The sequence below is a fragment of the Hemitrygon akajei genome, chromosome 10 (genome assembly GCF_048418815.1).
Source record: "Hemitrygon akajei chromosome 10, sHemAka1.3, whole genome shotgun sequence".
In the NCBI taxonomy this organism is placed as follows: Eukaryota; Metazoa; Chordata; class Chondrichthyes; order Myliobatiformes; family Dasyatidae; genus Hemitrygon; species Hemitrygon akajei.
In genome coordinates, this window is record NC_133133.1 from 19,729,060 (window position 1) to 19,742,309 (window position 13,250).

A 13,250-nucleotide genomic window follows, 5' to 3' on the forward strand; every position below is an offset into this window, starting at 1 on the left:
CCAAAATTAATACATATGGATCAAACAGGATTTATCAAAAATAGACAATCGGCAGATAATGTAACTCAGTTACTTAGCATAATTCATTTGGCACAAAATAGAGGGAGGAAATGAGTGTGGCAGTTGCTTTAGATGCAGAAAAAGCATTTGATAGATTGGAATGGGATTTTTTTTATTTAAGGTATTGGAAAAATATGGGTTAGGAGTATCTTTTATAAAATGGATTTAAACCTTAAATACTAATCCAAAGCTAAAGTAGTGACAAATGGTCAAATTTCAACATCATTTCAGTTAACAAAGTCAACTAGACAAGGTTGTCCATTATCACCTGCTTTATTTGTGTTGGCGATAGAACCATTAGCTGAATTAATTAGAACGGACCCAGATATTATGGGTTTCAGAATTAACCAGGAGGAATATAAGATTAATTTATTTGCTGACGATGTTTTGTTTTATTTAACAAACCCATTGTATTCGCTGCGTAAATTATCTTCTAGATTGGAAGAATATGGGAAAATATCAGGCAACAAAATAAATTGGGATAAAAGTGAAATTCTACCCCTTACTAAAGGAGATTATAGTCAATGTCGACTAATAACTCAATTTAAATGGCCGATAAATGGTATAAAATATTTGGGTATAAGAGTTGATAATGATATAAAGAATTTATATAAATTAAATTATTGACCATTATTGAAAAAAATTCAAGAAGATCTTGATAAATGGATGACGTTACCAATAACATTAGTAGGCAGAGTAAATGCTATAAAAATGAATATATTCCCTAGATTACAATATTTATTCCAAACACTACCAATACAATTACCGCAGAAGTTTTTTCAAGAGTTAAATAAATGTATGAGGAAGTTCCTTTGGAAAGGTAAGATGTCAAGAATATCATTGGAAAAATTGACATGGAAATTTGACCTAGGAGGGTTACAACTTCCAAACTTTAAGAATTATTATAAAGCAAATCAACTTAGATTTATTGCATCTTTTTTTGATGAAGATAAACTGGCATGGATTAGAATAGAATTAGATAAAATAGGAGAAAATATACCAGAAGATTTTATATACAAGTGGGAATCTAAATGGATACGGGAAAAGAAAGAATCTCCTATATTAAAACATTTGATTGATTTATGGGATAAGATAGATGTTGATGATGAGATAAAGAAATCTTTATTACCAAAGAGACCTTTAATTCAAGATAAACTTATTCCATTTACAATGGATAACCAACTTTTATACAATTGGTTTCAAAAAGGGATTAGATATATAGGAGATTGTTTTGAAGGAGGTATATTAATGTCATTTGATCAATTAAAGAATAAATACAAAATATCAAACACTCTTTTTTGTTATTTCCAACTAGAGGCTTATTTAAGAGATAAATTGGGTCTTCTGATCCATCTATAAGATCACAGGGACAGCCATATGCTTGAAAATTAGCTAAAGAATATAAACGAATGTCCAACCTTTTCTGCTAGCTCCTATTTTCAAAGTACCATTGACCTCCAGTGAAACTGACTGAAACCAATAGAACGTTGTCACAAAATTATTTACCTGCTCAATACTCTTAACAATTCTTAGAAATGAAATAAAAAGACAGTTATTAGGAATGGCTAATGATGACCTATGAGTCTTTTGAAACAAAATTTCTAGATCTAACCAACGGAACGTCCAACTTGAAAGGCTATTTTGTAATTAGCTAGCAGATGGGCAAAGCTGAATAACAGAGCCAGCAAGAAATTTTTTCATTCATTTTTCTAAAAAAAGACCCCAAATACAGTGGATTCCAGTTAATTTGGACACACCAGAACCAGTACATTGTGATCCAATTAAGCAGCTGCTACAATTAGCCAAAGTTTCATGGAAATAGTTGTAAAGATATAAAAACAAACTACACACAAAAATGCTGGAGGAACTCAGCAGGCCAGGCAGCATCTGTGGAAAAGAGTAACCAACCAACATTTCAGGCTGAGACCCTTCATCAGGACTAACTACTGTTTAACTGAGAAACAAATTATGTATTTAAATGAAATATTCAACAAATTAGAACGTTATCAATACTACTACTGTAAAATTATCAGTTCCTAATCGTTATCAATGGAGGAATTGATCTAGTGTTGTTTTGAATGACTGTAAATGAGCAAAATCAGCAGACACCTAGTGTAGATAATGAACTGCCTTCATAAAATTTTTGACAATTGCACCCTCCAATTCTTCATTTTCATTGTAACATTCAAGATGAATGTCAATACCTTTGAATTCTTCATAGTTCTTAACTTGTCAATGTAATGAAATCATTTCATTTTCACTTCTAGCCATTTCTGATATCTCTAAGGATGAATGCTTGAAACTGTATTGAGCAAAATGGTTTAAAAATCATCTCACTGGTTGTATCTCAGCCATTTGCCATTGTGAAAATATTGCATTTCTAAGTCAGAATCATGTGCAATATCAATCTGAGGTATAAAACGCGATTTTATGTGGTTGTAAAAACTGCAGGTTTGGGAGGTATTGTTGGGGAAGTTTCCGTAATGGTATACAACCATGGCACACTGCTGTAGGAGGAAATAACAGACAGTAGAGAAAGTAGAGTCAGTGAATGTTGTTTACTTGGATTTTCAGGAGGCCTTTGACCAGGTGCCACATACAGGCTGCTAAACAAGAGCCCATGGTATTACAAGAAAGATACTAGCAAGAATAGCAGATTGGCTGACAGGCAGGAACACAAGAGATACTGCAGTTGCTGAAAACACACACAAAATGTTGGAGGAACTCAGCAGGTCAGGAGCATCTATGGAAAGGTATAACCAGTCAATGCTTCCAGCCTAGACCCTTCACCAGGACTGAAGAAACCAGAAGGTGATGGAAAGAGGGGAAGGAGAGGGGTAGGTGAAGCCAGGTGAGGTGAATGTAGGTGGGTGGGGGTGTGGTGAATCAAGTGAGAAGCTGGGAGGTGATTTGTGGAAAAGATAAAGGGCTGTAAAGGAAGGAGAGGAAAGTGGGCCAGGGGAGAAAGGGAAGGCGGATGAGCACCAGAGGGAGGCAATAAGACAGGTGAGAAGGGGACACCGCCTCTTTCACTTCAAATGATTGAAGAAATTTGGTATGGACCTCCAAATCCTAAGAACTTTCTACAGGAGCACAACAGAGAGCATCCTGACTGGCTGCATCACTGCCTGGTATGGGAACTGTACTTCCCTCAATCACAGGACTCTGCAGAGAGTGGTGTGGACAGCCCAGCATATCTGTAGATGTGAACTTCCCACTATTCAGGATATTTACAAAGACAGGTGTGTAAAAAGGGCCCAAAGGATCACTGGGGACCCATGTCATCCCAACCACAATTTTTTTAAGCTGCTATCATCTGGGAAATGGTACTGCATCATAAAAGCTAGGACCAACAGGCTCCGGGACAGCTTCTTCCACCAGGCCATCAGACTGGTTAATTCATGCTGACACAACTGTACTCCTATGTTACACTGACTGTCCTGTTGTACATACTATTTATTATAAATTACTATAAATTGCATGTTGCACATTTAGACAAGAGATTTTTAGTAAAAGATCTTTAGTAAAGATTTTTTACTATTTATGTGAGTAATAAAGTCAATTTCAATTCAAATTACCAAAGTTAGAGAAATCGATTTTCAGGTTGGAGGACATTCAGGAAGAATTAGGTGTTGCTTCTCCAACCTGAGAGTGGCCTCATTGTGGTAGTAGCATAGGCCATGGATGGACATGTCAGAATTTGAAAGGGGTTTGGAATTAAAATGGTTGGACACCAACAAGAGGGTGAGTGGTACTTGCTAGAGTTCAGAATGAAGGGATGATCTCATTGATATCTACCAAATATTGAAAGGGCTAAACAGAATGGACGTGGAGAGGATGATTCCAATTGTGGAGTCTAGGACTAGAGGGCACAGCTTCAAAATAGAAGGACATTCCTTTAGAACATAGATGAACAAGAATTTCTTTAGCCAGAGAGTGGTGAATCTGGAATTCATTGCCAGAGAAGGCTGAGGGAGCCAAAACATTGGGTATATTTAAAACAGACATTGATATGGTTAGACATGGTTAGAAGACAAAGGTTATGGTGAGAAGGCAGGAGAATTGGGCTGAGGGGGATAATAAATGGACACCGTGGCAAGGTAGTGGTTAGTGCAATACTGTCACAGTTCCCAGAGAATTTCAGAGTTTAATTCCAACATCATCTGTAAGGAGTCTGTACATCCTCCCCATGGAATGCGTGGGTTTTCTCTGGGTGCTCGTTTCCTTCCACAGTCTTAAGACGTACTGGTTAGTAGGTTAATCGGTCATTGTAAAGCGTCCCATGATTAGGCTAATCGGGGGGAGCTGGGTGGCACAGTTTGAAGGCCCCATTTCAGAATCAGAATGATTATCACCGGCATATGTCGTGAAATTTGTTAACTTAGCAGCAGCAGTTCAATACAATACATAATATAGAAGAGGAATAATAATAAATCAATTACAGTAATCTTATGTTGAATAAATTTAAAATTGTGCAAAAACAGAAATAATATATTAACAAAGTGAGGTAGTGTTCAAGGGTAGTGTCCATTTAGCAATCGGATGGCAGAGGGGAATGCGACTTCTGTGCCTCCTACCTGATGATAAGAGTGAGAAAAGGCTATGCCCTGGGTGCTGGGAGTCTTTAATGATGGACGCTGTCTTTCTGAGACACAGCTCCTTGAAGATGTCCTGGGTACTTTGTAGGTTAGCACCCAAGAAAGAGCTGATTAAATTCATGACCCTCTGCAGCTTCTTTAGGTCCTGTGCAGTAGCCCCCCCCCTCATACCAGACAGTGATGCAGCCTGTCACAATGCCCTTCATGGTACATTTATATAAGTTTTTGATGACATACCAAATCTCTTCAAACTCCTAATGAAGTATTGTGCATGCTGTACGTCAATAAGCAAATCAGCCATGATAAAATGGTAGAGCAGATTCAATGAGATGAATGGCCTAATTCTGCTCCTATATCTTATGGCAAGGGTGTCAAACTCATTTTAGGTCACGGGCCGGATTGAGCAAAATGCAGCTTCATGCGGGCCGGATCAGTCGGACGCGTGCGAACGCAGCTTTTGTTGCCTCTGTTTTTTCAACCTGCTCTCATGTGTCTCAGTCTCTGCTATAACTACAAAGTGTTTCACTTTACAAATTCCGTTTCTTATGAAGAAGACTGCCGAGCAAGACTGCCGAATAAACACTAAAAACCCTGAAAACCTGGTACCTGAATAAACTCAGCATTAGCCATATCATACGCCATAGGCGCTTCGATTACTGGGGCCAGCTTTAATAGTAATTAGATATTATCTAGCGGGCCAAAGATAATTCCACCGCGGGCCGGATTTGGCTCGCGGGCCTTGAGTTTGACATATATGTCTTATGGTGTTATGGTCCTGTGTGCCAAATTACTCTTCGGACATACAGCTTAGAATCCAGAACTCTGAAAGGCTCATAATGTCACCCAGGGTCATGCTACATTATGATGTGACCAAATAAGGATTTTGGTTATGCATAGACAAAATAAGAAAATGTTGTGCAGTTTGAAAGATAGTTCTGATAAAACAATTAGAATGCTGGAAGGAATTATACTGTTTGGCTCAGCTTTATCAATATGCACAACTTTCCTGAACGCCGCATTTTTGGATCCAAGTTGCTCACCATGAGGTCCGTGTTATTTGCCTCAGCCAAAAATTAAGATGTGCAACTTGAACCATGGAATATGTCAATAAATGCACCTGAGGCAAATGTGAATAAGCAAATTTGAGACAAGAATAACTGTTTTAAAAATCTTAAAGCAACTTGCTCCTTAGCCTTTTAAATCTTGATAAATTTCAAGAGGGCATCTTGACCCACACAATTTCATAAATATTTCAACCCAGAAGTGAACTTCAAACGCATGCAAAATACATTTTTATACATATAGTTTAATTTACCTATGGTCTGAAATATACTTGTACACTTTCCTTAAAATAAAATCTGAATAATATTATTTTCATTACCCTGTACTCCACGGAGAAGTGTCTGATGTCTCAACCTGAGTTAACATGTGTAGACTAGGACCATGGGGGCTTTCCACTAATAGAGTAGCTGTCGTTGGTGGACGTTGAGGTGTGCTAATTATCTAAATAGGAAAAGAAAAAGAATTAAGAATCACAGAAAAATAAACCTTTTCAAAGAATTCTATCAACTCAAAATATAAATCTATCAATCTGTTATACTAAAGGCTAAAGTTGTAGTAAATTGTATTTTCTTCATTGAATTAAACATAATATACTTAAATTACCTTCTTAGAACTATATGTCAGCCAGGATTTTATGGTCATAAGTTAAATGCATTATTAAGGGTGCATGCCGTAACTTTTCATCATCATAGTTTCAATATTGCATTATGGTCTTCTAGCTGATTACTATTAACCAGGTATTCATCACTACAAATGGCACAGCACACTGATAATAAGACATGCTGTGTCACAGAGGCAGATTTAGGTTTATGCCCAGTTTTCTCATGTGTTACAGCAGAGCACAGAGCAAAGAGTATTTGAAAATTACAACTCAAGAAAAGTAGGATAAATATTTGGTACTGCAAAGATAAATGGCCATACAAAGAAGGTAAGAAAATATGACAGTAGGATTAACTGCTACTGCTCAAAGTAGATGGAAAAGACAGAACTACACAGTCCCCTTTATTGTAAAATGCTGCACTATTAAAGGATGCAAAATCCCTTTTACACTCATCTGATAATTGAGTGGACAAGTATCAAAAATTTGTATACATTAATCTTCTCATTAAGGTTCGCCCATGCCAGCCTATTTATGTGGTAAATCCTATAATTTCATTACTAATTTGGTTTACTTGCACTCTCTCAATTTCCTTCAAGGTCCTTGCTAATTCTGATCTGAAGCTGGTCACCAGGAGCCCATATGATTGCAATTCATGTAACTCTCAGGAAGAAGCCAGCTGGCAATTTTTATTTAGAAATAAATGTTAATGCTTTATCTTGGATCAAATTAAAAGTATTAAACAAATCAATATTATAGTCAAATGCATACCATCCCATTCCTGCCTGACTTAACACTGCAGCTTTGCCCGCAGGTTCAGATAGCCTGCGTATGGTAACTCTCGGCAGGAATACTGTAATTATAACAAACTATCAATGGATGTAAATGAAGGCAGTGAGTGCCAGTATCTTGTATGGAGCAATGTGGAAAGTAAAGAGAAGAGGATAGTGGGAGAAGCTGACACTCATGCTAAATGGAAACATACAAAATTATGGAACAAACCAATGATTTCTATTGTCTCATATCAAACACAGAAAACCAATGGCACAATACAGGCCCTCTGGCCCACAAAGTAGTGCCGAGCATGTCCCTACCTTAGGAATTACTGGGCTTACCCATAGCCCTCTATTTTCCTAAGTTCCATGTACCTATCCAAAAGTCTCTTAAAAGACCCTATCGCATCCGCCTCCACCACCGTTGCTGGCAGTCCATTCCATGCACTCATCACTCCCTGCATAAAAAACTTACCCCTGATATCACCTCTGTACCTACCCCCCAGCACCTTAAACCTGTGTCCTCTTGTGGCAACCATTTCAGCCCTGGGGAAAAAGCCTCTAACTATCCACACGATCAATGCCTCTCATCATCTTATACACTTCTACCAGGTCACCTCTCATCCTCCGTTGCTCCAAGGAGAAAAGGCTGAGTTCGCTCAAACTATTCTCATAAGGCATGCTCCCCAATCCAGGCAACATCCTTGTAAATCTCCTCTGCATCCTTTCAATGGCTTCCGCATCCTTCCTGTAGTGAGGAGTTCAGAACTGAGCACAGTACTCCAAGTGGGGTCTGACCAGGGTCCTATATAGCTGCAACATTACCTCTCGGCTCCCAAATTCCACGATTGAAGGCCAATACACCATACACCTTCTTAACCAGAGTCAACCCGTGCATCTGCTTTGAGCGTCCTATGGACTCAGACCCCAAGATCCCTCTGATTCTCCACACTGCCAAGAGTCTTACCATTAATACTATATTCTGCCATCATATTTGACCTAACAGAATGAAACACTTCACACTTATCTGGGTTGTACTCCATCTGCCACTTCTCAGCCCAGTTTTGCATCCTATCAATGTCCCGTTGTAGCCTCTGACAGCCCTCCACACTATCCATAACACCTCCAACCTTTGTGTCATCAACAAATTTACTAACCCATCCCTCCACTTCCTCATCCAGGTCATTTATAAAAATCACGAAGAGTAAGGGTCCCAGAACAGATCCCTGAGGCACTCCACTGGTGACCGACCATCATGCAGAATATGACCCTTCTACAACCACTCTGCCTTCTGTGTGCAAGCCAGTTCTGGATCCACAAAGCAATGTCCCCTTGGATCCCATGCCTCCTTACTTTCTCAATAAGCCTTGCATGGGGTACTTTATCAAATGCCTTGCTGAAAACCATATACACTACATCTAATGCTCTACCTTCATCAATGTATTTAGTCACATCCTCAAAACATTCAATCAGGCTTGTAAGGCACAGCCTGCCTTTGACAAAGCCATGCTGACTATTCCTAATCATATTATACCTCTCCAAATGTTCATAAAACCTGCTTCTCAGGATCTTCTCCATCAACTTAACAACCACTGAGGTGAGAGTCACTGGTCTATAATTTCCTAGGCTATCTCTACTCCCTTTCTGGAATAAAGGAACAACCACTGCAACCTTCCAATCCTCCGGAACCTCTCCTGTCCCCACTGATGATGCAAAGATCACCAGAGGCTCAGCAATCTCCACCCTCGCCTCCCACAGTAGCCTGGGGTAAATCTCATCTGGTCTCGACAACTTATCCAACTTGATGCTTTTCAAAAGCTCCAGCACATCTTCTTTCTTAATATCTACATGCTCAAGCTTTTCAGTCTGCTGCAAGTCATCACTACTATCACCAAGATCCTTTTCCATAGTGAATACTGAAGCAAAGTATTCATTAAGTACCTCTGCTATTTCCTCTGGCTCCATACACACTTTCCTATTGTCACACTTGACAGGTCCTATTCTGAACCTTTTGTAAGTTTTTCTTTTCTCCTTGACTAGATTTATTACAGCCTTTGTACACCAGGGTTCCTATACCCTACCATAACTTCCCTGTCTCAATGGAACATACCTATGCAGAACTCCACACAAATATCCCCCGAACATTTGCCACATTTCTTCCGTACTTCCCGAAAACATCTGTTTCCAATTCAAGCTTCCAATTTCTTGCCTGATAGCCTCATAATTACCCTTACTCCAATTAAATGCTTTTCTAACTTATCTGTTCCTAGCTCTCTTCAATGCTATTGTAAAGGAGATAGAATTATGATCACTATCTCCAAAATGCTCTCCCACTGAGAGATCTGACACATGACCAGGTTCATTTCCCAATACCAAATCAAGTATAGTCTCTCCTCTTGTAGGCTTATCGACATATTGTGTCAAGAAACCTCCTGAACACACCTAACAAACTCTACTCCATCTAAACCCCTTGCTCTAGGGAGATGCCAATCGATATTTGGGAAATTAAAATCTCCCATCATGACAACTCTGTTATTATTACACCTTTCCAGGATCTGTTTCCCTATCTGCTCCTCGATATCCCTGTTACTATTGGTCTTACATTCCCATTCAATAATGCTGAAAAGAAAATATTACAGAAGTGATTAGGTAGCTGTTTTTTGGTTGATCCAGGAATAGTCTTAAACTTAATGCTTTGTACCCAGCCAAGTCCTGGTATTAACACTGGTGAACACAATGTCTTCATAACGAGGGAAGACAGGACAGATAGGACATACAAACTCAGTGCTCTGCTTTATGGAGCACTTTAGCAGTGGAATAATGGGAATGTTCAGCCTCTAAAAGCCAATTTTGGTGTGTTATGAAAAGTGATGAAACATCAAAAATTGTAAAAGATTCCAAACACTGAAAAATAAAAACATGCAATTATTTACGACAGTTAGATGCAGTTAGGCCATAAGGCAGTTGTCAAAATGGATTGAATGCCCCCCCCACCGTTTCTAATAATTACGCAAGATTATTCTCATTAATAATTATACTCATTAATAATATTAATAATAAAAATAAGGAATCAGGCTCAGCAGCAACATCAGACTAATCAATGCTAATCATGACTCATGAACATAAACTAATGTTCTTTGTGGTGGCGTGTTGGGGAGGAAGCATTAAGAAGAGGGACGCCTCTCGTCTTAATAAGCTGGTAAGGAAGGCGGGCTCTGTCGTGGGCAAAGTACTGGAGAGTTTAACATCGGTAGCTGAGCGAAGGGCACTGAGTAGGCTACGGTCAATTATGGATAACTCTGAACATCCTCTACATAGCACCATCCAGAGACAGAGAAGCAGTTTCAGCGACAGGTTACTATCGATGCAATGCTCCTCAGACAGGATGAAGAGGTCAATACTCCCCAATGCCATTAGGCTTTACAATTCTACCGCCAGGACTTAAGAACTTTTTAAAAGCTATTATTAATGCTTTTTGAGATAGTGATTTAGATATTTTTTACTGAGTTAAGTATTGTATGTAATTAGTTTTGCTACAACAAGTGTATGGGACATTGGAAAAAAAGTTGAATTTCCCCATGGGGATGAATAAAGTATCTATCTACCTATCTAATACCACCAAAGACTAACAAATTTCTCCAGATATACGATGGGGAGTATTCTGATTACATAACTGTCTGGTATGGAGGGGTCACTGTACAGGATCCAAAAAAGTTGCAGAGCAGGGGTTCTCTACTTTTTACACGATAGAGCCTTACCATTAACTGAGGTCCATGGACTTCAGGTTGGGAATCCCTGCTGCAGAGGATTGGAAACTCAGCCAACTCCATCATGAACACTAGCCTCCCCAGTATCAAGGATATCTTCAAAAGGTGAAGGCCTCAAAAGTCAATATCCACCATTAAGGATCTCCCACCGCCCAGGACATGCCCTCTTCTCATTGCTACCATCAGAGAAGGTACAAAGGCTGAAGACACACCCTCAATGTTTTAGGAATAGCTTCTTCCTCTCTGCCATCAGATCTCTGAATGGATAATGAACAAACCCATGAAAACAAATTTCACAAAATGTATCAGTGATATTAAACCTGATTCTGATTAAATTTGCCTTCTTGACGGCATCAGAGCAGCCAAGACTCAACCTTCAAAAGTGTGGAAAATAAGAAATATTATCAGCCTGCAATAATCAACATTGGTGTATAAAAGCAGCATCCTTACCATCTGAGGAGCGTTACTAACATTTGATAGCCCCAATGTTTTTGGCAAAATTTGTTTCCCTGGGGTGGTGAGATGCGTAGATGCTATTGTCACTAATGCAACTGTAAAGAAAGAGGTTGCAAGCATCAGTACCATCTTCTGTTATTCATATTATCAATTAAAACATTTGATAAAACAAGTTGAGCATTGGTATACTTGGCAATTATAATAAAAGGAATAACTAGTTCCACAAGATGCAAACAATGGGTGCCACAGTAACATAGCTGTTTGTGCAATGCTATTACAGAATGGAATGGAGTTTGGAGTTTAATTCCAACGCTATCTGTAAAGAGTTTGTACATTCTCCCCATGAACTCATAGGTTTCCTTCAAGTGCTCTGGTTTCCTCCCACATTCCAAAGACGTACTGGTTAGGAGATTAATTGGCCATTGTAAATTATCGTGATGAAGCTAGGGTTGCGTGTGTGTGTGGGGTCTGCTGGGTGGTGCAGCATATTGGGCCGGAAGGACCTATTTCACACTGCATCAGTAAATAAACAATTTTAGCAATCCATTACAACCAAAAAGCTATTTAAACTTCTTTGTGCAGATGTTTCAAATAAATGAAACCCTGACTTTCCAAAACCACTTCAAATAAAAGTTTGAAAATTCAATATATATTTTGGAGAAGACAAGCTAATAGCCTTAGCAACCTTAACATAATACTTGTTAAAAGCAGAATTACCTTGATTTTGATCTTAATGCTCATTCCTATATTTCTGACCCAAAAAGAATGTTTTATTTGTTGAGCAACTTCTATTCTCAAACAGTATTAGGCATTTAGAACCAACCTCAGTAAACTTTTCATAATATCTATGTACAACCGGACTCAATCTCAGTGCACAAGCAATGAAGATGAAACACTGATTCTCCTTATATGTTACCAGAAAATGTAATCAAGGGCATTTCATCTCACACTTGTAAAATTAAGCTGGTGGGTAAAAAAGTTCTTGCACCATAGTTGAAAATTCCTTTTGGAAAGTAGACAAATTTACAACTCGGGAGAACAAAACAGGGCTCATTAGTAATGTCCTTCTAATCCAACAAGTATGCCAAAACTGAATGTGTAGGGCCACTTCAAAACTTGTCACATATGCAAGGCCTGCTGATATCTATGAAATCTATTATGGATTGGAAGAAAAATGAGTCAGAGTTCCTTTTGTAAGCAAAGGAGAAATTGCTTAGTGAAACCTTCCAAATGTGAAATACTGCTAACATGCAAATTGTAAATGTAGCTTTACAAAAGGAATAGCTCCTCATTTCATTTTGTTTGTGCTTACTTATACAAATGAAAGTTCTGTACATGGTTGAATATTTTATTTTGATGATAGTTTAAAAAACTCAGCAATGAACAAAGATGCCTACTTTTTATTTTAATAAAAAGAATTTTAATAAAATGCCTATTAAAATTCAAATGGCTAATTTTCAACTTGGAATACATTTGGAGATGGATGAAATGCACCATGTAGATTGGTTATATTCACATAAACAGTATACTTCCTTCTTCATGCGGCAAACAAGATGAAGTATGTATATCTCAGTGTGGTATGGCAATTGTCCCGTATCAGACCGCAAAGCACTCCAGCGTGTGGTGAAAACTACCCAGCGGGTTATCGGCCACCATTGAGAACGTCTACCATAAATGCTGCCTGGGCAGGGCAAAAAGCATTATCAAGGATGCATCTCACCCTAACCACGGACTTTTTACTCTCCTCCCATCCGGTAGGCGCTACAGGAGCCTCCGCTCCCGCACCAGCAGGCACAGGAAGAGCTTCTTCCCTGAGGCTGTGACCCTGCTGAACCTCACATCACAGCGCTAAGCAGTATTGCACCCATATTGTACTGTCTCAGTACTTTTATATTTGTGTGCTGTAGCACTTACTTTTTATTGGCAGTTATTTTGT

At 38.7% G+C, this 13,250-nt stretch overlaps 1 protein-coding gene across 3 annotated transcripts in view; it reads right to left on the reverse strand.

The window, feature by feature from the left end:
- Positions 1-13,250, reverse strand: part of LOC140734206 (transcription factor Dp-1-like) — a 99,046-nt gene that overhangs the window by 50,400 nt on the left and 35,396 nt on the right. For all 3 annotated transcript variants that reach the window (XM_073057876.1, XM_073057877.1, XM_073057878.1), the window contains 2 exons: positions 11,309-11,409; positions 6,040-6,161 (listed from right to left, as the gene is read on the reverse strand). In XM_073057876.1, coding sequence (XP_072913977.1) covers positions 6,040-6,161; positions 11,309-11,409 — 223 coding nt within the window. The remainder of the gene's footprint in view (positions 1-6,039; positions 6,162-11,308; positions 11,410-13,250) is intronic.